The sequence below is a fragment of the Arachis ipaensis genome, chromosome B8 (assembly GCF_059453495.1).
Source record: "Arachis ipaensis isolate K30076 ecotype BB chromosome B8, ASM5945349v1, whole genome shotgun sequence".
Lineage (NCBI taxonomy): Eukaryota > Viridiplantae > Streptophyta > Magnoliopsida > Fabales > Fabaceae > Arachis > Arachis ipaensis.
The window spans coordinates 103,260,301-103,284,809 of NC_142443.1; the positions used below are offsets into that span (position 1 = coordinate 103,260,301).

At 34.9% G+C, this 24,509-nt stretch overlaps 2 protein-coding genes across 7 annotated transcripts in view; one reads left to right on the plus strand and one right to left on the minus strand.

Moving 5' to 3' along the window:
* The window catches only part of LOC107612656 (RNA helicase family protein), a 31,625-nt gene extending 7,389 nt beyond the window's left edge, over nt 1–24,236 (plus strand). For 2 of the 6 annotated variants that reach the window (XR_015895917.1, XR_015895919.1), the window contains 25 exons: nt 5,070–5,192; nt 5,337–5,423; nt 7,792–7,892; nt 8,422–8,479; nt 8,722–8,787; nt 9,509–9,591; nt 9,704–9,884; nt 10,168–10,323; nt 10,405–10,506; nt 10,618–10,770; nt 11,342–11,446; nt 13,775–13,915; nt 14,020–14,109; nt 14,195–14,251; nt 14,626–14,709; nt 15,149–15,247; nt 15,327–15,467; nt 15,792–15,862; nt 17,277–17,346; nt 17,755–17,847; nt 18,723–18,935; nt 19,372–19,464; nt 20,606–20,728; nt 21,525–21,694; nt 23,944–24,236. Coding sequence is in view for 3 of the 6 variants with exons in the window: in XM_088495961.1 (XP_088352087.1) it covers nt 5,070–5,192; nt 5,337–5,423; nt 7,792–7,892; nt 8,422–8,479; nt 8,722–8,787; nt 9,509–9,591; nt 9,704–9,884; nt 10,168–10,323; nt 10,405–10,506; nt 10,618–10,770; nt 11,342–11,446; nt 13,775–13,915; nt 14,020–14,109; nt 14,195–14,251; nt 14,626–14,709; nt 15,149–15,247; nt 15,327–15,467; nt 15,792–15,862; nt 17,277–17,346; nt 17,755–17,847; nt 18,723–18,935; nt 19,372–19,464; nt 20,606–20,728; nt 21,525–21,599 (2,565 nt within the window). In the remaining 3 variants the exon portion in view is untranslated. Of the gene's footprint in view, nt 1–5,069; nt 5,193–5,336; nt 5,424–7,791; nt 7,893–8,421; nt 8,480–8,721; nt 8,788–9,508; nt 9,592–9,703; nt 9,885–10,167; nt 10,324–10,404; nt 10,507–10,617; nt 10,771–11,341; nt 11,447–13,774; nt 13,916–14,019; nt 14,110–14,194; nt 14,252–14,625; nt 14,710–15,148; nt 15,248–15,326; nt 15,468–15,791; nt 15,863–17,276; nt 17,347–17,754; nt 17,848–18,722; nt 18,936–19,371; nt 19,465–20,605; nt 20,729–21,524; nt 22,052–23,943 lie in introns of those variants that run through there. The other 4 variants (XM_088495961.1, XM_088495963.1, XR_015895918.1 and 1 more) reach the window with 3 other exon arrangements.
* LOC148549063 (uncharacterized) lies at nt 2,814–4,310 on the minus strand. The gene is made up of 2 exons (XM_088496804.1): nt 2,992–4,310; nt 2,814–2,848 (listed from the first exon to the last, which is right to left on the minus strand). Exons 1-2 carry the CDS (start codon nt 4,217–4,219, stop codon nt 2,814–2,816), a joined length of 1,263 nt encoding a protein of 420 aa, XP_088352930.1. The 5' UTR covers nt 4,220–4,310.
* Nucleotides 24,237–24,509: the final 273 nt, after the last annotated feature.

The following is a 24,509-nucleotide window of genomic DNA, read 5'->3' on the forward strand; positions in this document are numbered from 1 at the left end:
TATGAGAAATGGAAATTGCAGATTTGTTGTCACAATACAACCGCATTGGTGGAGAAATGGAAACTTTTAGTTCTCGTAGGATTTTCTCTACCCATATTGCTTCACATATTCCATGAGCCACTGCTCTAAACTCAGCTTCTGCACTACTTCGTGCCACAACACTCTGTTTTTTACTCCTCCAACTAACCAGGTTTCCGCCAACAAAAGTACAATACCCAGATGTTGACCTTCTATCCATGACATTCCCAGCCCAATCTGCATCTGTATAAGCTTCTACTTGAAGATGTCCATGCTTTTTATAGAGTAACCCTTTCCCAGGCGACCCTTTCAAGTACCTTAGGATTCTAAAGACAGCATCCATGTGTTCTTGACCAGGTGAATGCATAAACTGGCTTACCATGCTCACAGCAAAGGCTATATCCGGACGTGTATGGGATAAATAGATTAGCCTCCCTACCAACCGCTGATATCTCCCTTTGTCCATTGCATTTTCTGGTTCAGCTGGCTTCAATTTTAAGGCTCTATAGGTGTTTCAGCAGCTTTACAACCAAGTAATCCCGTCTCTTTTAAAAGATCTAGGATGTACTTTCGTTGGTTCATAAAAATGCCTTCCTTAGACCTTGCAAATTCAATTCCAAGGAAGTATTTTAATGAGCCAAGTTCTTTGATTTCAAATGCTTTGGCAAGCTTCTCCTTCAAGTCTTTTAGCTCCAAAAAGTCATCACCTGTCAGAATAATGTCATCCACATATACAATTAAGATGGCAGTTTTATTAGCTGCTGAATGCTTATAGAAAAGTGTATGGTCATCTTGGCTTTGAGTATAACCAAGTCCCTTCACCACCATTCCAAGTCGTTCAAACCAAGCTCTTGGGGATTGTTTCAATCCATAGAGAGATTTCTTTAGTTTGCACACTTTATTCCTCCCTAGTTCAGCTTCAAATCCAGGTGGAAGTTTCATGAACACCTCTTCCTCTAGTTCCCCATTCAGGAAAGCATTCTTTATATCCAATTGGTGTAAAGGCCAATTGTAATTCGCAGCAAGAGATAAGAGAATCCGCACAGAACTGAGTTTGGCAACTGGAGCAAAAGTCTCTCGATAGTCTACTCCATAGGTTTGTGTATATCCCCTAGCTACTAACCTAGCCTTATACCTCTCTATGCTTCCATCAGCATTGCATTTGATGGTAAAAACCCACCTGCAGCCAACCAATTTTGTATTCTGTGGCAGATCTACAATCTCCCAAGTTTCATTTTTCTTGAGTGCATGCCACTCTTCCATCACTGCTAATTTCCAGTTGGGATCATCTAGTGCTTCCTCTATGTTCCTAGGCTCAAACAGATTTGTAATTTTAGAAGTAAAAGCTCGATGTTTTTGAGAGAGATTTTGGTAAGAGACATAATTGGAAATAGGATGGTTGGTGCTGGTTTTAAGTACCTTTTTGGTGCAGGTTCTGGTTTCTTTCCTAAGGGTTATTGGCAAATTATTATTAGAAGTGACAATTTCAGATTTACCTGGAAGTTCCTGAAGTACTACAGTTGAGCCGTCTTCCGGGTTTTCAGATTGGGTTGGTACAGAGATGATGGGCTGGTCTCTAATCTTCTTGGGATATTTCCGAACATAACACCGAAGCTCCTTTTCTTGTGGTATTTCTTTTTCTGTTTGGATTCCAACTAATTCTGGCACAATTTCAGAATTGGTTTTCACATCTTGTTTTGCAATTGTTTCAGAATTTACTTGATTAGTGAAAGTTGTATCCTCAATATGTAAGATAGGAGTAGGTAAAGGTTCATGCAAAAAATTTTCTTCCCTTAGACTCTCCCCTTGAAGAGAATTTTTTTTGAAAAAAGGTTTCATGTTCCAAAAAAGTAACATCCATACTTACATGAAATTTCTTGGTGTGTGGATTGAAACATTTATAACCCTTTTGACTTGGGAAATAGCCAATAAAAATGCATTTTTCTGCCCTTGGATCAAGTTTACTTCGATATGAAGGTGTATGTAAAAATACAGTGCAACCAAATACTTTTAAAGGTAAGTCAGAATGCAATCTACATGCTGGAAAATTCTTTTTGAAAGTATCCAACGGTGTGCAGTAATTTAACACACGTGTGGGCATTCGATTTATGAGATAGGCTGCTGTTAGAACAGCATCTCCCCATAAATACTTTGGAACATTACCCTCAAACATAATGGCACGTGCTACTTCAAAAAGGTGTTTATTCTTCCTTTCAGCAATGCCATTTTGTTGGGGTGTATTGGGGCATGTAGATTGATGTTGAATACCTTTCTTTTGAAGAAATTCACCAAGATTTTTATTAAAGTATTCAGTGCCATTATCACTTCTTAATATTGAAATTTTTGTGTCAAATTGTGTTTCTACCATTGTTGAAAAATACTGAAAAATTTTAGAAACCTCAGATTTTTCATGCATGAGATAGATCCAACATAGTCGTGTGTGGTCATCAATAAAAGTTACAAACCATTTTTTTCCAAATTGAGTTGTTATTTTCGATGGACCCCATACATCACTATGAATCAAGTGGAAAGGTTTAGATGCATGATAAGGTTGAGAGTAATAAGGAACTCTATGACTCTTTGAACGGATACAACTTTCACATTTAAGTAAGGAAGAATCAATATTTTTAAACAAACTTGGAAACAAGTGTTTGAGATATGGAAAACTAGGGTGTCCTAGTCTATTGTGCCAGAGAATTATTTGGTCCTTTATAGGCATAGAACTTATACCACTAAATCTTTGAGCTATTTTATCCTCCGAAATATCCTCAAAGTGATAAAGCCCATCCATCATCTTAGCACTGCCAATCATCTTCCCCGAAGTCCGGTCCTGAAAAATACCATGAGTGTCAAAGAATGTCACAGCACAATTGGAATCCTTGCAGATTTTACTAATAGAGAGAAGATTACAAGAAAGCTTTGGTACATGTAGGACATTTCTTAGGTCAATGTTTTTGGACAGTTTAATTGTACCTTTTCCAGCAATAGATGAAAAACTACCATCAGCAACTCTAATTTTTTCATTTTCAAAGCAAGGAGAATAAGTTTTAAATAAAGGGGAGAGGCTGGTCATATGGTCAGATGCACCTGAATCGACAATCCATGGTGCATTCAAGTTTGAGGTGCAGTTAAGGGACATAGGAATACTAAAATTACCTGTTTGAGCCAAAGAACCACTAGGAGTACTAGACACAGAACTGGAATTTAACAGCCTTATGAGCTGCTCAACCTGTTCCTTACTCAATGATGATTTTTCAGCCTCATGAGCAGTTGGGGTAGAGCGTATTTTGAGACCAGGTTTGCTGCCTTTAAGGTGTGCTGGTTTTCCATGAATCTTCCAACAGGTTTCTCGGGTGTGACGAGGTTTATTGCAGTGGTCACACCAAAGATTGGAGGGGTGCTTCTGATTTGATGAACTTTTAAGTGCAGCAGGTGCCACTAAAAGTGCATTAGACTCCAAAGAGGTCTGTTCAGTCTTGCCTTTTCCCATCATCACAGCTCTACGAGTTTCCTCTCTTCTAACTTCAGCAAATACTTCTCCAATTGAGGGTAGGATTGCTCTTCCAATAATTCTGCCACGAACTTCATCTAGCTCCACGTTAAGGCCTGCAAGAAACTGGAATATCCTCCCTTCTTCCACTGTTTGTTGGTGGTGTTTGGCATCAGCGGCTGAATTCCACTTGTAGTTATTAAAGTGGTCAAGATCCTGCCACACCCGCTTCAATGTGTGGAAATATTTGGTGACATTGTCATCCCCTTGTTGAATTTCTCTAGCTTTTAGAGTAAGTTCATAAATCTGGGATTTATTCCCAAGATCAGAGTACATCTCCTTGACACTATCCCACAATTCTTTGGCTGTGGTATAGTACATGTAGTTACTGCTGATATCCTCATCCATTGAGTTCACCAGCCATGTCATCACCATGGAATTTTCGGTATCCCACACATGATATTGTGAGTCAGTGATGTTAGGCTGGCTTCGCTCACCGGTGAGATATCCAATCTTCCCTCTTCCACGGATATACATCTGAACTGATTGAGACCACCTAAGGTAGTTTGACCCATTGAGTCGAAATGTGGTGATCTGAACTGAATGGGAGTCACCACTAACTAGTATCCGTTGCTCAGATTTTAAATCTGATGGAGTAGGAGTGGTGTTCTCCTTCTGTTCAGGATTAATGACTGAGGAACTGTCAGCCATAGCTATAAATCAGAGGCACAGTGCAGAGATCCTGCTCTGATACCAAATTGAAGTGTTTGAATGTATTGTATTATAAAATGTACAGGGAATCAGCCTCTTTAAAGAGGAATTACAGAAATAGAAATAACTAGAAAATAGGAAAGAAGAAAAAAATACTAGCCTAAAATAAAGGAAATATTTCTAATCATAAAATCCCTAAAATTAAGCTAAACCCAAAAAGGAAAAGATTTATAATTAATTCTATTTACATAAGATTCATAAAAGGAATTAGGAATCTGATTTTGATTTGATTTAGTCAACAGATCCCATGCCTGGAATCGAAACACCAGGATCTACAAAAGGGTTTATCCAAGAGAAGGCTGAAATGATCCCTTTTTGAATTCAGTTTCTGTTGGTATTTAGCTAGTGTTATTAAAAATTATTATTAACAGGATAAGAGAAATGATATTAGAATAATGGCTAGTCAATTGACCTGAATTTTATATGTTTATTAACTCTTGACTTTTAATCTCAAAATTCCTTGATAAATAAGGAAATAAATAACTTCCTTGAGTAAGATAAACAAGGATGCAATAAAATTATAGACAAATAAGGAGCAATAAAATCCCTTGAGTAAGATAAATTCCTAACAAGATAGGGTCTCAAAAATTATAGTAACAAAATCATCCTTAAAATGACATAAATTGATGCAGTTTATTAGATATCATTCTCTGTCTCTTAAAGATTTTTTGTGAATATTTCACATATATCATGGTCAATGGCATTCCTTGAGGTTGAAAATTTCCAAAATTTCAGTTCAATTGCAAAAGATATCTTAGGTATTGACATTGGCAACTATTTTGAGCTGCAGGATATGTTGAAAATGCGAGCTACACTTCCTATTGCTGCAATAAAAGCTGATATATTGAAACTGTTGAACAAAAATGATGTTCTTGTTGTTTGTGGAGAAACAGGCTCTGGAAAGACAACTCAGGTGATTGTTTAGCTACAGCTGCTGATGAGTTTTTACCTGTTGTATTGACTAATGTTTGTGTTTTCAGTCGTCGACACACTTCTTTTTTATAGACTTTGTGAATGGATTTGTCTATAGTTCTTCTCTGATTAGCATTTAATGTAGGTTCCACAATTTTTATTGGACGACATGATCGAGTCAGGACATGGTGGACATTGTAATATTATATGCACACAACCAAGGAGAATAGCGGTGGGTACAAAATCAGCTTATTTCCCCAATATATTATCTACTACATTCTTCGATTGTTGGATTGGCAGTCTTATCTATCCTACTTTCACTATGATCGAGATGTCTACTTAGTAACAGTTTTCTTGTAACATGTTAAGGCTAGGCTGTTTGATATGGAATGCTGCATTTTTCCAAAATCGATGGACTGTGTAGTTGCAGAATGTAGACCTGATACATTATCTTAAAATTAAATGAAGCAATTTGAAATCATCTAGATTAGATGTGATAATTTCATATATGATTTATTATAACTTGGTGAATTAAGAGGTGTATTGTTGTCCAAAGAAGGAATGGGGCTTGGATTTTGGCAATCATCTAAAACCGTAGTCTTGGTGGCTAAATCACTATCACCTTTTTCAGAACTGGTGTACCACTTAGAGTGAGCTACTGTCCAAGGAAATTGTTAAAAAATAGAGAATATTTTGTAATATCTACGTCATATCTTAACATATCAAATAATATCTCTTAGGATTAGTTTCGGTATATATCATTATTCTCTGATTATTTGCTTATTTGATAGGATTAGGGATTTCCTATTATTATAAATAGGTGTTGGTGCTCCTCATGTAACACAATAATACAAGTATACAACTATATCAGGTTTTCAAATTGTTCATAGTGTCTGGTGTTCTTTGTCCTTCTTCCATATCTAAAACCCACAACCTCAACATCGTATCAGAGCGATACCATCCTTCATGACTTGTGGCCTCCCTTTACGCTGCCAGGATCCCAAAATATCGAACTATGTCGTCTATATTACCTCAATAGACATCAATCACCAACTTTTTTCTTCTAACCCTGACAAAAGGTTATGGTCTCTTGATTCCTTTGGAAGTTTTAGTTGTAAATCATTTTGTAATTTCTAACTCATCCTCGAATACAGCCTCTTTCATTTTTGACAAAACCTATTTGGAAGTCCAAAGCATCCTCTAAACAGAGTTAACATCAATGACATGTTGCAGGTTCGAAGGTCACAATAGGCTATCTCGCTTGATGTGTGTGTTATGTGTGAGGAAAATTCAGACTCAAATTCACTTCTGTTTTTGCGTTGCCCCTTGTTAGTGTTTTTGTGGAACAATTTGTTTGGTATCTTTGATGAGTGTTGGGGTGCGTCTTGCAACCTTAGATCAGTTTCTCTTGGCTTGATTTGTTTGTTTTGAGAGTAGGAAAGTGGCAAATAAATCATTGTGGCACCGTGCAGTATATACCACTATTTGGAGTATTTGGCTGGAGCATAATCCATGCACCTTCTATGACAAAATTTATGATAAGCAAGTTTTATGTGATAGGACTAGATATCTAGCATTTATTGGTGTAAGCTCATAATCTTTATAGAGAAGGCTTTCCTTATCTGACATGTTTATAGATTGGAAAGTAATGCTTTATAGATTACTTTTTTTTTTTGGCTCTTGTATAGAGATCTTCTTATCCTATTTCTTATATTATTCTTCTCTCCATGGGTTGAGCTTGGTAGTGCAACTAGGACCAGGTTTTGTTCCTCAGGAGTGCAGACTGCAAGTACTATCCTTTCATGGGAACAGGTCAGTGTGCGTTGGTGGTGGTTGGAGTGGGGGGGTTGAGGGAGTGGTGTATGTGAGTATTAATGTAGGGTGTAACCGGGGCTTTGACTGTACTACATTTAGAATAGGTCTGCATTTGGTGAATAGAGCAGGGAGGAGGGATTAGTGGAGACAGAGGAGGTGAAATTGATGGGATCCAAAATATAGGAAACACTGCAGTGGAATAATTGACATAAAAGTTATCATGGATGGTACCACTCTAATTCCAAATTAAATTTGTTGGAGGATACAAGAAAACTGGAAGTGAAACAACATATGTGGAAATAAATACAAGCAACTTTCAATATCACATTTAATACTTGGTTATTCCCAAGACTTCATTTTATTGTGCCATGGTGCCATAATAATAACATGGCAGCATCAGTAACACATTCCCATGCTAAAGACATTAACTAATCTATATGCTTAGTTATGTTCCATCAGCATCAGCATGTGTTCTCATAGCACACTCAGACTCAGTCATAGTGTGAATAATCTATAATATAGGTTCCGCTCTTATTGGATTTTTTATTTAATTTAAAAAAAAAAAACAAGATACTTAACAGCAAATGTTGGTTTCCTGCCTATGTTATAGTCTCACTCGGCTCACTAGTGTCTAACTTTTCTAACAGATGTTAGACTTAATCTGCCAAAACTTTCCTTGCTTTCATTATAATTTTATGCTTTTGCTACCACTTTTGTTTGGATAAATTTAAAGCGACGTTTTCCACTTATTACTTTTGGCTTATGTTTTTCTCATCGTGTTTCAGGCAATTTCAGTAGCCGAAAGGGTAGCCGATGAGCGGTGTGAACCTTCACCAGGCTCAGAGGGTTCCTTGGTTGGTTATCAAGTTCGACTCGACAGTGCCAGGTGCTCATTTGTCTATTCAACATATTCTTGCTAAATGCTTATTATTGTATTAAAATTGGGCTCATCAATCCAACTCCCATAGACGATGAATTTCTGGTTTTGTTGTCTATTCTTACTCTTGTGATACTGAATTGCTTCCTTTCTTTTATTTACTTTATTCAGATTCGGACTTTAAACCATGGTTTATCAGTTTTTGCTATTAATAGAAGAAAATAGGAGGATGATCTCTTATCCTTCCATCTTCTTGTGTAGAAAGAAGAAGAAATTTGTTAGGGGGTAGAAAAAGATTTGACATAAAAGCCAACAATGTTCTCAGTAGAAAATATGTTTTATCCAAAAAAAAAAAGAAAAGAAAAAAAAAATCTTAGATTTGAAATATGTGTTAGTATGGAGTACCTTGGATGGATGTACAAAAGTATTCTAAAAGGGAAATGAAATATTGCACTAACTTTATCTTTCCCGTATGTGCTTATTCTTTGCTTTCTGGGTAATTGCATTTACAGAGTGTAAATTACTTTTGTCATGATAGGAATGAGAGAACTAGGCTTCTGTTCTGTACAACAGGCATCCTTCTCAGAAAATTGATGGTATGTTATGCTGTTATATAGTATGGGCAGCCTGTATTCAGCTTGTATTCTATTGTATGCAAGCATTTTAATGAGGACCAGTGCAAATTCAAAGCTTTTGTTGTTTTGTTTTCGGAACTCCGGTCTCTATTAAGAGTATCCTTGCAGTCTTTAAAGAAATTGTTTTGTATTTTAATAGTTATTCAACTATAATTTCATTTTTATTGAATTTTAAGCTATTCTTTGATGTTTTCGAATTTCAGGGAGACCAAAGTTTGACTGGCATCACTCATATCATAGTTGATGAAGTTCACGAGAGGTCTCTATTGGTCAGTTTAATCAATTGAAATGGTTTGCAGTTATCATTTTTTATGCCTTGGCTGATTGGATCTTTGTAGGTTTTTGTAAGATATCTATGAATGCCATGTTGAAAGTATGTAAGTTTGTAAGATATAGATGATGCCATTAACAAAGTAGGTATCTTTGTTGTTTTATTGCTTGTTTTAATTCTGAAAGTGTTAGATCAAAACAATTTAGATACTGGAGGAAAAAGTATTTTGTGAATATAATAAGGAGTTTCACATGATTATATCTACAGATTAAAGTTAATTTTTATCGTAGTGTTGGGTTAAACAAAACTAATAATGTGGACAGAATATACATATTGATGTACTTAAAGTTTTGTGTTAGATTTTTTGGATTGAATTAGATGCACGCCTAATCTCGTTCTTATTAGGCATTAGAGTCTATCCTATGTATAGCACTGTGCCTTCTGTAGATATATAGTCCTGCTAACTTGATTCTAGATGTTCATTCTTGGGCAAGAGTTGGATGTGCCAAGTCCCACGGGCATATGACCTAATTATTTATAATAACTTGCACAATCCTCTTCCTTAGAATTGCTTGTGGGGTTGAGTGAGGGCTAGGTCTAATCTCAATTCTAACAAGGAGGACACCTGATCCTCTGTTTCTGCAATATTACATAGGAATTCTAGCTGCTCCTTTTCTTTAAAGCTATGTCAATCTCATATATCTTTCCAACTTTTACAGGGTGATTTTCTCCTAATTGTTTTGAAGAATCTAATTGAGAAGCAGTCCACTGAAAGATCAACAAAACTCAAAGTCATTCTAATGTATGTCGTAAATCCTGTCCCTACAATTGGTATATTACACTTGTTTTTATTGAATTCCATTATGTAATATTAAGAAATTCCTTTGTGTCTTGTATTCAATTATGATAATCAGGTCTGCTACTGTTGATTCAAGTTTATTCTCAAAATACTTTGGACATTGTCCTGTAGTTACTGCAGAAGGAAGAACTCATCCAGTGACAACATATTTTCTTGAGGATATATATGATCAGATCGATTATCGACTTCCTTCGGATTCTCCAGTTTCTTTAACATCAACATTTCGCAAGGAGCAGGTATTCTGCAGGCTCTAGATAATGTTTTGACCCTTTATTAGTTTTGTTGAACTGAAGTTTAATTATCCGTTTTATGACATGTAAACCATACCTTCTCAGTTTTGTGTATTTATGTAACTTAGAAAATGCTGTGAAGGTCTGAAACCATTTTGCAAGACTACCGGTATTTTTGGAGAAAAAATTGAATCATGATTTTTAATTCATTGAAGTGAGTTAGGTTTTATTTTTTTATTTTTTACTGATTAATGTCTTAGTTAATGAATTGTTTCAATTTTCAATTTAGAAGTTGCAGAAAGGTCTTGTGACAAATAGCAAGGGGAAGAAGAATCTAATGTTATCGGGGTGGGGTGATGAATCTCTGCTTTCCGAAGAGAACACTAATCCATATTTTGTTCCAAGTTATTATCAGTCATACAGTGAACAAGCTAAACAAAATCTAGTAAGTCCTGTTTAAGATGAGTGTGTATACAACCTTAGGTTGTGGCTATAATTTGACCATCCAAAATTCTGTTTTGTTCAGAAAAGATTGAATGAAGATGTCATTGATTACGATCTTCTAGAAGATCTAATATGTTTCATTGATGAAAATTGCAATGAGGGTGCCATCCTTGTATTCCTACCGGTAAGCTTAATTTGGTATTCTCTGAGCTACTAACTAAACCGTTTACCTGAATTTTTGTTGGTATGAGTCGTTATTTATTTATTTACTTCTTGCTATAATTTGACATGTCAGGGAGTCTCTGAAATAAACCTTTTACATGATAAGTTGGTTGCCTCTTACCGCTTTGGTCGACCCTCTTCTGAATGGGTTATTCCGTTGCATTCTTCGGTTGCATCAACTGAGCAGAAACGGGTGTTTTTGCGCCCTCCAGGAAATACACGTAAGGTGAGGATGGCCCTTAAGATTTTATTCTTAAAATCAACTTAGAAATCACTAATCTAATTCTAAACCGTTGCTTCTTTTTAGTATTACCCTTTCCTAACAGAAAATGTGGCACTTGGTTTTCTCCCTTGTGCTTCGGCCTGAGTGCATCTTGTTTACCATTAGGATCCCAGCTTGTAAAGGTTTACAAACATCTATGTAAGATGAAAGCATGATTACTGTTTAACACACTCCTGCAGACTCCAGCTTGCCTAAGCTTGTGTGAAATTTAACCTTTATTTTGAAGAATGAGGGGCAGGAAGATTCAAACTACAAACCATTTAGTTATAGGAGCTTCGGCACCATGCAATAAGCCATCATGTTTAAAGATTAAGCTATTAGGTTAAGAAACATCTAAAGCTTTATATTTAACTACATTCTTTTGCCTTTTCTGATAAAAGTATAGACTTCAGATTAAAAGAGAGGACTTTTATTGAGAAAACCCACTATTTATATTATTTTGTAACTGAATAACATTGTGCAGCACTAGTGATATCTATTATAGATAAAATATTTTGAATTTTCCTACTGCTAGGTTGTTATAGCCACAAATATAGCAGAGACCAGCATAACAATAGATGACGTGATATATGTAATTGACTGTGGAAAGCATAAGGAAAACCGATATAACCCACAGAAGGTATGTCATCTTTTCATCTTTCTCAATGTGAAATTAATTAATTTATTATTATGAAATGTCAAACATTGCCATCAAAGTTGTTAAATTTATTGATTTTTCACCTCATATGTGAAGCTGCAAATTGTGGTACTGAATCTGTCAAGTTTCAATAAGGGTATGTAGTTCAACAATATAGGGTTTCATACTTGTTGCAGTACATGGACTGAAATGGATCAATTTACCTAGTCCTCTCAATCAATTACCCATCAGTCACCCTCCTCAGTAACATCTGCTTAAGGGGATGCAGCTAGCCCATGTTGATAATGCTAAGTTCCATTTTGTTCAAGGTTTCCCAGATTGTTTGCTGTTCATTATCGCTAACAAGGAAACTTCTTATGATAAGCAACTTGAGATATGTTTTTGTTCCTTGGTCATGTAAGATGATCGTTCTATCCTCGTCTTGCTCAATTATCCTTTCATTGCAATATCTCTTGCATCGAGTCCCCTGGCAACCATGTTATATGGAGTCATATTTTCCTGTTGTAGTGGATTTGTTGGTAATAAGCTTGGAACTTAGAAAGCTTTAGATTGGTTGATTGAGAATGTTAGAATATACGAAGGTATCTTATTATTCTAATCTTAGATAATCATCATGAAGTGCTTAGGACTAGGTTGAATTTTTCTGTATATTTAATGATTTTATTTTCTCGTTTAATTTGGATTTGGAGCCTAGTTTCATGGTAGATTCGGAAATGCCATCAATTCTAATCAGGTGTCAGAGCCTTTTCTGTTCTGTATTTGTTAGTTGGGTCACCTGGACATGTCTATTTTGCAAACTTCAGGCTTCAGATGTTCATTCTTGGACTTCAGGGTAGTGTATCAAGATGTCTCACATTGGTTCAGGATTTGGGAATGGTCTTCAAGATGGCGTGCAAACATGTATGATCATATGAGGATACGTTCCTGTAGGTCATCTTTTGCTCGATCTTGCTTTGAAAATCAGACTTGTGAGACTGAATGGGTGCTGATTAAGAGCATAACTCAGTCAGTCGGATCATATGCTTTGGGCGAGTTGGCTCGTCCAGTATTTTGGAGCATTCGAGTTGATCCAGTCCACCACCTGCTCATCCCACTCGATAAAAACCTAGTAGGCTCTCTATTCAGATCGAACTTCCTGCCCCCTCTCTGTCTCTGCTCATCCCAGCCGCCTTCTCCAATGTCTGTTGCTGGACCTCTGCACCAGCCCTTGATCTCCTAGTGCTCCATTCTTCTTCCTCATCAAGGATCTCTATTTCTTTATGATAAATTGACAATGACAATGATGAAGTGGCATGGTGCGAATGAGATGGTTTCTAGTTATGCTGTTATTGTTGTTTTGAATGTTGTCTGACAAACGATTACATGTGGGATGGCACAATGTGGGTACTGGGTTGGTGGAAATACATTTCAGGACATCATTTGTGTTTTGGCTATGCAGGGCTTCTTGGTTTTTGGCACATACAAGAGGCACCTTTTTTTCCCCTGTTGACATTTATTATTTCATTTTTTGTTGGTTCTTTTTTGTTTTGGGTCTCAATTGACTTTTGATTAGGCATCATTTTGCTGGGTATTATTTTTGTTGAGTTGTGATTTATATGCATTTTTAATTTAAGTATAATATGTTGATTGTGATTAACTTTTTTCTTTGTGCCACTATGCCTATATTTGGCTCATGCATTTTGCCTGAAATTTTGAGGGGAACCTTAAGAATATTATTTAAAGGATGCACAAAATAATTGGTGGCCAAAATGACCTTTGTGCCTCCTTTTCCATTTTTTTGATGGTATGGCTTTTTGGGTGGGAAAAATACCAAAAAAATCTACTTGGTGTAAAATTACTAAATTTGGTGAATGAAAATGTCTCGTTTTTCTAAATGTGCTTGCAAAAAATCGCGTCGAAATTCGACCTCCAGAGAACTTTCGCTGAGTATGTCGGCCAGGATAGGCATCTGGCCTAGTTAGACTGGCGAGATTGACTAGTCTATGTTCATGTGTCATGTATGTATTTGTATAAATGTTTTTGCCTAAGTAGGTTCTTGACCTTGACAATCTTGGATATGACCATCTTTTCTAAGGGTTTGGTAGCCCTGACCTCCTAGTTTAGCTTTTGAAGTCTAGTTATGCCACTTAAATTTTAATTAGTGCTTTGTCTTATACTTCACAACATCATATTAGATCAATGCATCGTTAGTTCCTTTTATGTTTCTTCCTCCTTCCTTCCTTAAAACTTGTAAGCTCAACACTCATAAAACACATATATGCTTTGTACAGGATAATATAACCAGTTATTATTGTTTTGTGGTTGTTATAGAAATTGTCTAGCATGGTTGAAGATTGGATATCTCAAGCAAATGCAAGGCAGCGCCGGGGCAGAGCTGGACGTGTAAAACCTGGAACTTGCTTTTGCTTGTACACTCGTCACAGGTTTGAAAGACTCATGCGTCCTTATCAGGTATGTATTGAAAATACTCAAAAGGGTACCTTAGCACTATGTTTTGTATTTCCAATCCATCCTTCTCCACTAATAGCTGCTCCTGTTATATTATTCTTATCAAGGTTCCAGAGATGCTTCGGATGCCATTAGTTGAACTGTGTTTGCAGATTAAGTTACTGTCTCTTGGTCATATTGAGCCATTTTTGTCCAAGGTAAACAACTATATCTTTTTAACTTAAAAAATACTCTCCAAATAGGTTATCTGGACAGTTCTTTTAAATATCTTTCCATTATCAGGCTTTAGAACCTCCAAAGGTTGAAGCAATGAGTTCAGCAATATCCTTACTATATGAGGTACTGAATAGTTGTATTTCACTCTATCACTGATTTCAGAGTATGAGTTATTGTGGTTGTTATTTTTTTATAATTCTGTTTCTATTTGATTTACGTACATTATAATTGGTTTTGACTTTTGTCCCAGCTTTGATAAATACTCCTCATTGTTAAATTGTACTGTGATTGAGATATTCACTTTCTATTTCTGTTTATTTTTGGTGAGACAATTTCCTGCTCCATTTATGCTCTTTTTTCTATACAGTCCTATTAGTTATGCGTTGAATTACATTCACATAGAATCTTAACCTGTTTCAAAAATTTTATAATGCAGAAATTCAAAATGTTACCTGATCTTTATGTATTTTACTTTCATTGAAACAAATATATTGTAGGTTGGTGCTCTTGAAGGTGATGAGCAGCTGACACCGCTTGGACATCATTTGGCAAAACTTCCTGTTGATGTCTTAATTGGAAAGGTGTATACCATGTCTCTTATCTTTGAAAGCTTGAACTGAATTTCTGATTTTTAAGGCTGAAGCTATCTTTCTCACAAGCATTTCTTGAGCTCTATCAAGTGTTTTTTCCTTTCTAAGATTGTTGTACTTCACCTAAATTGAAAATGATAGTTCTCTCCATACTTTCTCTCTTTTGATCTGACATTGTGAGTAATAACTATTTAGTTTCTCCTTAACTATACCAATATTAAATGTATTCTGCTTTGCTTCGCTCCCTGCTGGCAAATGTAAATATTGTATATCAAGTGTATTTGAAACAACATGCTGGATTGGAAATGGTTCATTTCAGTCCTACTCTGCTCATCATATACAATGTGAATGATAAATGATATATTATATACTTTGCCAATCACCAATGCATTGTTTTATTTTTTTATTTATTTATTTTTGGTAATTACAGATGATGCTGTATGGTGCAATATTTGGTTGCTTGTCACCTATTCTTTCAATCTCTGCATTTCTAAGCTACAAGTCTCCATTTGTATATCCAAAGGATGAGGTCTGTATCGGTACTAAGATTTTCACACCATTTTACTTCTTTATATTGAATTTTGAACATATTGTATGTCAATCTGCAGAGGCAAAATGTTGAAAGAGCAAAATTATCATTGTTGAATCACAAGGTAGATGGGCCAGGTGATACCAATAATGTTGATCAGCAATCTGATCACTTACTAATGATGTTAGCTTATAAAAGATGGGAAAGGATTTTGACTGAGGTCAGCATGTGATTGTATTTTTCCTTTTACATATTTTCTTAAGTTGTTATATGACTGCCTTGATTGAGGCACATGCTAGTTATTTCCTTACACTCTCTTATGGTATCTATGCACGTGAAGCAATATGTTAGAAGTAATGCTAGTAAATACCATCGTGTCATGATTCATGGGAGAACAACTGATAAAAGAAAAATAAGAAAATATGTTCCTGCCCATCATCATAAGGCATTGGTCTTTGCATTTATCCATAGAAGCCGATTTATTCGGCATACAATAGTGTTCTTTCAACACATTTTTAATCTTTTTAAAATTTTAAATATGCAGAAAGGAGCTAAAGCTGCACAACAATTCTGCAATTCCTTCTTTCTGAGCAGTTCTGTAATGTATATGATAAGGTGTTAGTATATCTTTAATTCACTCTTTAATATATGTTTATGCTTGTATTATTGTTGACTTACTGTTGCTAGTTGTGCTTTAGATTTTGATAACTGTGGCTTCAAACGATGATATATGAGTAATAATGAGATGGTGTGTTTAATGTTGTTTGTGTTGTAGATTCTTATATATAGTATATATAGCATCTGCCTTGCCTTTATGATCCTTTTGGTTTTCCACTCTGCTACTTTTCCAGGTTAACTACAATAGGAACATATCCAATGGTAACAAGTAATTTGCATAGTAATTTGTTACAATAAAAAATGGGAAAAATGTGTTATACAAATGGATCAATGTGCTTTCTTGCGTGATTTATCTATATGCCAAATATATTGAAGAATATAGATATCCCAATCTAATCAGATTTGGTTGGTAATCATTAGCTAACTCATCTCCACTGATGATGTATAAACCCTAAAAAATTACCATGGAATGAGATTATTCACGTCTAATAGAAACTTCTTTCACTCTTTCTCTGATTTTGTTCCTTTCTTTAAAACTCCGCATCTCCTAAGGACTCTGATAACATATAGGAGTTACTTGTTTCCTTGTGAGGATTCATTGTTCTCTTTTGTACTCTTTCCTTCCATTTTAGTAACATTTCTTTTTCAATTATAGCTAACGTAATCTGGAAATTTATTGTGGAAATGGTTTTTACCAGTTGCCCAAAATGAAGGGTGTTTGTTGTGTAATTGTTACTACAAGAACGATATCTGGTATCCATGTATTGTGCAGTTAGCAAATTTGCTTGTTAAATATATGTTTCTTCCCCCTTAAAATGATGTTTGAGCTAATAGCAGTCTCTTAGATTAAAGATAACTTTTTCTTTCACAATTTATAATATTGGTTTTCAATCCACCTTCATTGATGTGCCTAACCCTAATCAAGTACAGAACACTGGCTGAAATTATTGCAATAAATGCTTCCTCCAATATTTCATCTCCCTCATAGATATAGACAGAATTTATATATTTATGTAACTTCTTCAATGTGTCTAGGACTGGGAACAAATTTATGCTATGCACATATTAGAAGGAATGACAAATGTCAACTCGATATTTGTTTTATAAATTGTCTGTTTATGTGTGAATTCTTTTTCTACATCTGTTTTTATGGATGATATTTGATAGGATGCAATTGTAGTAGGCCCTAGTTGTAAGTCAGCTGTATGTGTCAAGAGTGATGAGAGCAGAAGGTATATGATGTTAGGGAGGTTATTTTCTTTTTTATGCTAGTTAAGGTTAGGCTATAAGGATGGCTCTACTTGCTCAAAACTTCACTTTTTCTTTCAGATTTCACCTTGATTTCAGTCTTAAGGGACACACTGCATTTCTATTTCTTATGTCTACTTGTGGGTTCTATTAATCTTTTCAGGGATATGAGAATGCAGTTTGGAACATTGCTAGCAGACATTGGTTTCATCACTCTTCCTAAAGACGATAAGGTGTGCTCTCTTTCTTATTTCTGAATAATGCTTGGTTTTGTTTATTCTTGAGCTCATTTGTATATTGATGCTGAAGATCTTAACATTGAGGTACAGATTACATAATATAGAGTCATATATTGGTGTAGGGGTTTTTTTATCAGTGAATCTCTTGCACACACAGTTTGTGCATATTTCCTAACTCTGGTGCACTAAAGCACTTCCATCCCTTATGATTAAGATAAATGGTGAAAAAATAGTCATTCACTTCTGTTGCCCTGTTGACTAGTCTCTCTTGGTTTCATTTCCTTGTTTCTTTATTCGTATTGACATCCAATATTAGTTGAGCTCTTCTCTATACATCCAGTTGAGAATCAAAGAATTTGCTATATAAATCTTTGTTCTAATCAATAATATGAACTACTACAGTTGGATCGAAAAAAGCTAGGAAGTCTTGACAGTTGGCTTTCTGATGCATCACAACCATTCAATGCACATGCACATCATTTGTCAGTTGTCAAGGTAACGCGTTCAGATCTTCTGGTTTTAACATTCAGGCAATACTAATTTCCCGTTCTTGGGGGGTTTCAGCTGTTGTTCTGTTCCATGTGTCCTGTTTAGTTTTATGTGATCATTTTCGTCAACTTGCAGTGTGCTTAGCTGGTTTATGCCTTGACATCTTTAAGAAAGCTTTTGGTAATTGCTTTTTAAGCTTTGAGTGTACAGCAGACTATTTTCCTTTTCTCAACTAAAAAGAAGGAAAAATCTCAAAACTCAACCAATTGAAATATCAAAATTGATTAGCTGTCACTATAAAGTGAATGGATATTTCATTTTCTCTCTTGCAAAGGCATAATTATTTCAGTCCGAATTGTAAATATTATTTTGTAGTGATGCATTGAATGGAGCATAGCATTTAATTGACCTGTGCTGCTTTCTTCAATTTCTTTTCTTTTTCTTTTTTTTTTTGTTGGTGGTGTGAGAGGACTTTGTTTCTGTTGCTTGTTATACTTCATTGAATCTTACTATGGTAATCTAAACCATTACATCGTTTTTTTCCTACATGCTTGTCACTATAAATATTTTGTATCACATATTGGTATCCTTCCCCTGTTTCAACTCTCAAAATAAATATTTTGGTTCTTGGTTCGTATCATTTGAAATGGTATTCAATTTATTGCTTTTGGAATGCAAGCTGTGTATTGACTGTTTTCTAAATCACCATGAATATAATTTATCTATCACTGTTTTCTTAATTCGTGTGCTGGACCATTCAATGTGCAAGAAACAAACCTATGCTAGAACTAGGTGATATAGAAGTAGTGTTAAAAGAGTGGATTTGTAAGTGTCACTATCCATGTTCCTGTGCAATGATCTCTCAGAATATACCCTTGCAGGCTATACTATGCGCTGGTTTGTATCCCAATGTGGCAGCTAGTGAACACAGTATTGTTGGAGCAGTTCTTAGCACCTTCAACCAGTCTTCTAACACCGCGAATAGTGGTCGTACAGTCTGGTTTGACGGAAGAAGAGAAGTTCATATCCATCCTTCTTCTATCAATAGTAACACTAAATCCTTTCAATACCCCTTTCTCATCTTCCTTGAAAAGGTTTGTTAGCAATTTATAAGTGGAAATTTGTTAGCTTGCCCTTTCAGGATGCTTTTCTGATATGATGTGAAAATGTATTACTGTGTTATTACTTGTTCTGTTTCTTTCATATGATATTTTTATTATGTTTATATTTTTCATCCCTATTAAAACTCTAAAAGGGTTGTAGTCAGCTCATGATACCTGTTTGTAGTGAAAAGGAGCTAAGCTAAGTTGAGCCAGGAACCTAAGAAAATAATTTCTTTGCTCAAACTCGGTTCACCCTTGACTCACTAGCTGCTAGGCTCCAATCTCTTTTGAAAAAATCTTTCGGATAAACTTTTATTGAAAAAGACTATACTCAAAAAGTTAAAATACATAAATATCTGCATCTACTTTAGATTTAAAGCATTATATATGTGGGTCTGTGATATAAATCTAGCTATTGGTATTTCAGGTTGAAACAAACAGAGTATTTTTACGCGATACTTCTGTCGTTTCTCCATACTCCATTTTGCTGTTTGGGGGGTCAATTAATGTTCAGCATCAGGTACATGTTCTGGTTGTCTTTTGGCAGTATATGATGTTTATAAGTTTACTTCATAGATCTTTAAAAATGGACCAATTACTATTTTCTTAAGTTGCAAGTTCCTCCACTTCAAAATGTTACCATGGAGAAATTATGTTGTTTTAGTTTTTCTATTAATGTAAATAAACAACAATGACAACTGAATCTTGCCCCACTAAGAAAGAAGTATTGGTACATCAAATTCCAATACACGTTGAGGTGTTTGAAGCACCTTTTTCAGTAAGATGCATTGCAACCTTCCCCTAGTGAACATTGATCTTTTTCTTGTATGCTTGTTCACCCTGCTGCAATCATTTCTATAAAATTGTGTCTCATAGTTTTGTACGTTTTTAATCCAAAACAACAATTGCAACACATTATGTTTTACATCTCCCTCTACCATTCAGGATGCTCAAATCATAAGTTGTAATATGGTATACTCTGCAATCTTTTAGTGCCACTTTGCTAAATCTGTATTTGATATACTATTGTTTCCACTTGTGCGAAAATGCTATGCTCCCAAAGGGTACCTCAACTTCTCTATTTCTCATTTATTTTCATCTCTCGAGTTTACTAATAGGACAATTTCATCTTCAGAAAGCGTACTTGCTCCTAGATAGGTTCATTAAATAAATTGTTTTTTCCACCCATCTGCTATTTTCTTGTACTTCCTTTCCTCAGAATTTCTAACTCTATCCCTTGTTTTTTATTGGCATTTCCACAAATGAAATTAGATAGAATATTAAGGATGCGTTAGTAACTTAATAACAGTTAATTTAGACAAAAGTAAAATTGAAATTTCTAATAATAGGCAAATCCATGAAGAAAGAGTTAGATTAATAAAAATTTGTATATCTATAGTGCCGCTCAGATCCCACCCCACTTAAATGAAAAGGGCTTCACTGTTATTGTTGTCATTTGTAACAGTAATTTCCTTTAACTGACATTATTTATTTTCTTAACCTTTGCTCAATAACCTTAACGGATTGGTTTTTGAAAATAAAGAGAGTATTAAATAACAATTAGCTGGGAAATGTTACGAGCAATAAATTAAGCATTTTATAATAAAATTATATATTGCTTAAAATGTTCAATTTTTTTTTGGTTTACTCTTTCCTTGTAGACTGGACTTGTAACAATTGATGGATGGTTGAAACTGAGTGCACCTGCACAAATAGCTGTGTTATTCAAGGAGCTAAGACAAACTCTACATACCTTTCTGAAGGAGCTGATTCGAAAACCGGAGGTGCCATTTTTCATTACTTGAAGCTCTCTTATGGTTGATATGTTTCCCCATGATCTCTAACTTTATCTGAATGGTTTCTCTTAAATTTATTGTTGTGGATGCATGAGTCCACCTTGGGCTCATACTGGTTTCTGTTGAATTTGAACTAATTCACTTGCAAACAAATGGTTACTTGGTTAGATATAAAATTATTCATATACTTCTATCTAATATTTAAGTTTTTAGAAGAGATGGTTTTATGACATAGCATCGAAAGTTCAAAACCTCTAGGACTAAAAAGTCTAGAGTTTTCTTTGTTGTTCCCCAATTCTTTTGAATAAAAATTAAATTTCAGCACAAGGAATGGATGGGCATGTGTATGAGCATTCTTCAAGCCCCAAAAGGATTCTTGCGTGAGTGTGTTTTAAATATAAAATTATTTATATATCTCTACCTAATATTGTGGTAACTATAAATCATTCATGGTCTTGAACTTTTAGCTAATTTTAGTCCTTCAATTATGATATATATGTTATATATCTCTACCTAATAGTTGTTGTAACTATAAATCCTTCAATTATGATTTAGGATTACTCTTTATACAATATGCTGTGCGATATTCATGGTACGAATGATACATTTTCAGTTGTTATTTATGATCTATATGATCTTGAACTTTTAGCTATTTTTAGTCCTCCAATTATGTACAAATAACTGAAAATCTATTGGTTTGTTGTAGTGCTATTTGTTTGTCATTATTGCTTCTTCATGATTACTGCTTTCAACAGAATAATACGTGGGCTCTGTTTGCTTTCAGGAGGCGCTCATGCTCAATAATGAACTCATCAAGTCCATCGTCACTTTGCTGTTAGAAGAAGGAAGCTCTAAATGATTGATCAATCCACTTCAAAAAGCCGCCATAGCGGCACTGGCAGAATTTTCAAGAAATCGGTATAGCACCAGAGAAATTCCTATATACACCATGAAGTAAGAGTGATTCTCCTTCCACATTGATTTATTATCACAAACATTTAAGAAAGTAAGATAAAATACAACCCAAAAAAAAAAAAAGGAAATCATACATGAGTGGTTATGAAGTGATGTGGAATCAAATTTTTCTCCTTCCTGGAGGTGGATAGAATATCTACACCGGAGGGATTCTTATATACACCATTTCATATAAAGAGTAATTCTAATATCATAGAAGATCGCATAGCACCTCTAGCTTCTCTTGTTTCCTTTGTTCTATTTCTGTGTATTAGATATTAGTCTTCTATATATCAGCGCGTTTGGCTTACCTCTATCTTAGTATTTGTCAATAAAATTTATTATTTTTATATATAATTTACATGTATATACATAAGCTGCTATGCCCTTTACTCCTTTACTATACGGAAGTGCTATTTTGACAACTGGATTCTACAACTCACTCAACTGCACAGTCAGTCTCCGATGCAATTTTCCACAGGCAAGGCTTTGTGGAGGGGTAAATTACAAAATTTCGCTGGCCCATGGAAATTTACATGGGAGAGAGACTTTGAAACAACTTTCAAAATTATACATGTTACAAACATAAACATTATAAGTTGAATGCCTAACGTACAGGCATTCCTGCATTATAAGGGCCTGTGTGAATTTAGTCTCCTATACATGGCGTGTGAGTTCAGTCCCCTGAGAGTGGCTCTCCACAAAATGGAGAGAGGGGGAGGGGTGCTTTTTAACCTTAGAAAGGTTTGTAGCATTACGTGTAACTCTGTAAATTGCTTCAAAGAGCCCTACAAATTTATATAGATCATGTGAAATCTTTTGAAATTTAGTGTAAAATTGCGCTAGAGGGATTGTATGGTGGTGTTAGGGGTGTTGCAGGAACCAATTATTAAAACAAAAATAGTATTTCCGTTCACAAATTACTCTACGCTGCGACACCATTTGGCATCCACCATGTTTTCATAGTAGATTTTTCTGCTAAAGGCTATGAGCTGCTATCCGTTATTCTTTTTGGTCATTCAAACACACACTACACTAGAAGGATCTTTTAAGTTTTAACCACAATTAAGCTATTGCTGAGGATTGAGCCTGGTTTGGCCGTATAGGAGGCAAATGCTTTTGCCACTGCCCACTGGTACACAAGCCTCAGCCACAGCTGCTGTGTTAAACGTTGTTAATTACACTGCATGTGTTCCAACAATAATGGAAAAAAAAGGCTGTATGTAATGCTTCTGGTCTCAGTAGGAGCTATAATTTTTCCTCCTTGACATAACAAAGCACTTTTGGTCCTTGTGCCCCCTCTTGTTTTCAGTTTTCCAAAACACACTTAAATTTTATGATTTTATTTTAATATCAATAATTCTTAATTTAACTTTACAATTAATCATCTAATTTAGTTTATTTGAATTTAATAATGTAGTAGTATTATTTATGTCTCAGTAAAAGGAGCTACAGTCGTTTTTTATTGGTGTCGGTTAGTTACGATCAAAGCCAAAGGTAAAATGTTTTATTCTTTTAATTTTCAAAGTTCTAAATTTGAACATTCTTATTCTTATTTAGAAATGAAATATCTCGCAATTGCTCCTATTTAGGGCTGGAAGTGAGTCAAGCCAGCTCATGAGCCAGCTCGAGCTCGAGTTCGACTCGTTAACAGCTCGATAAGCTAAGCTCGTGAGCTGGTGAGTCAAGCTTGAGCCTGAAATTGAGCTCATAAATTAAATGAGCCGAGCTTGAGCTTGGATAAGCTCAGCTCATATATATATATATATATATATATAACAATTTTAATTATTTAATATTTATATTTATTTTTTACATATAATTTTAATATAGGACATAAATAAAAAATTTATAATTTATTGATAGATAAACAATATATAAAATTGATCTTTTCAAATATTTTTAAAAATATATAAGTTATAATTTATTGATATAAAATTATAGATTATGTATCTATGTTTCTCTTATTTGAGCCAACTCGTGAGCTCGAACCAACTCGTGAGCTTTTGGTGAGTCGAACTTGAGCTTAAGAAATAAGTTCGATTGTTAATGAGCTGAGTCGTGAGCTAAGCTCAATTTTCGTGAGCCGAGCTTGAGCTTAATCTAGCTCGACTCACTTCCAGCCCTACTCCTATTCAAAGGTGGAAGATTCCTTTCAATTAGTTTCTTTTGACTTTGATTAATTTTGGGCTCAGAAATTGAAATAAAAATTAGAATACCATAATAAATTTCATTCTTTATACTTACAGCTATCAATATCAACTCCTCACCAACAAAGTGATGGTTTTAGCATCTGAAGTTCAAGATTCCTCTCAACTATTTATATGAGGGAACAAATCTGCATCATGCAACAGATTAGCCACTTGTTTCTTTTAAATTTGATTAGTCTAGAACATAATGTATTTGGTGTCTCCACAAGTAAAAAGAAAAATATCTCCCACATTAAGTTCATACATCTTTTTCCGTAGGAAAAGTGAAGCTAGATTACTTGATTCATTAAACAGAACCCAAAAATAAAACTGAAAAAAAAGGGTTGATTCTCGAAGCGTCAAATTCAAACACGTAAGTTTAAATTAGTAATTACAACATCATAAAGAAAAATAGAACGTTGACCCAAAATAAAAAAGGAAAAAAAGAAGAGGAAACTAGAACAAGAAGAGTGATTATGACCAAGTAAGTTAGATTCGGATCCTCTGGAAAAAAAATGTTGCTTCGATTGGTAGAATTAATTTAATTAACTAATCCACTTTATGAAAGCCGCAAGGTTTAGTGCGAGTAAATCGTGAATAAATGCCTAAATGGGGTATGTACCAAC

What these genes read in the sequence shown, in the direction of transcription:
- LOC148549063 (XM_088496804.1), bottom strand. Translation starts at nt 4,219, where the DNA reads ATGGCTGACAGTTCCTCAGTCATTAATCCTGAACAGAAGGAGAACACC. An exon ending in TTCATCTATTGCTGGAAAAG is followed by an intron (nt 2,849 to 2,991) that starts GTACAATTAAAC and finishes GGTATTTTTCAG; the next exon opens with GACCGGACTTCGGGGAAGAT.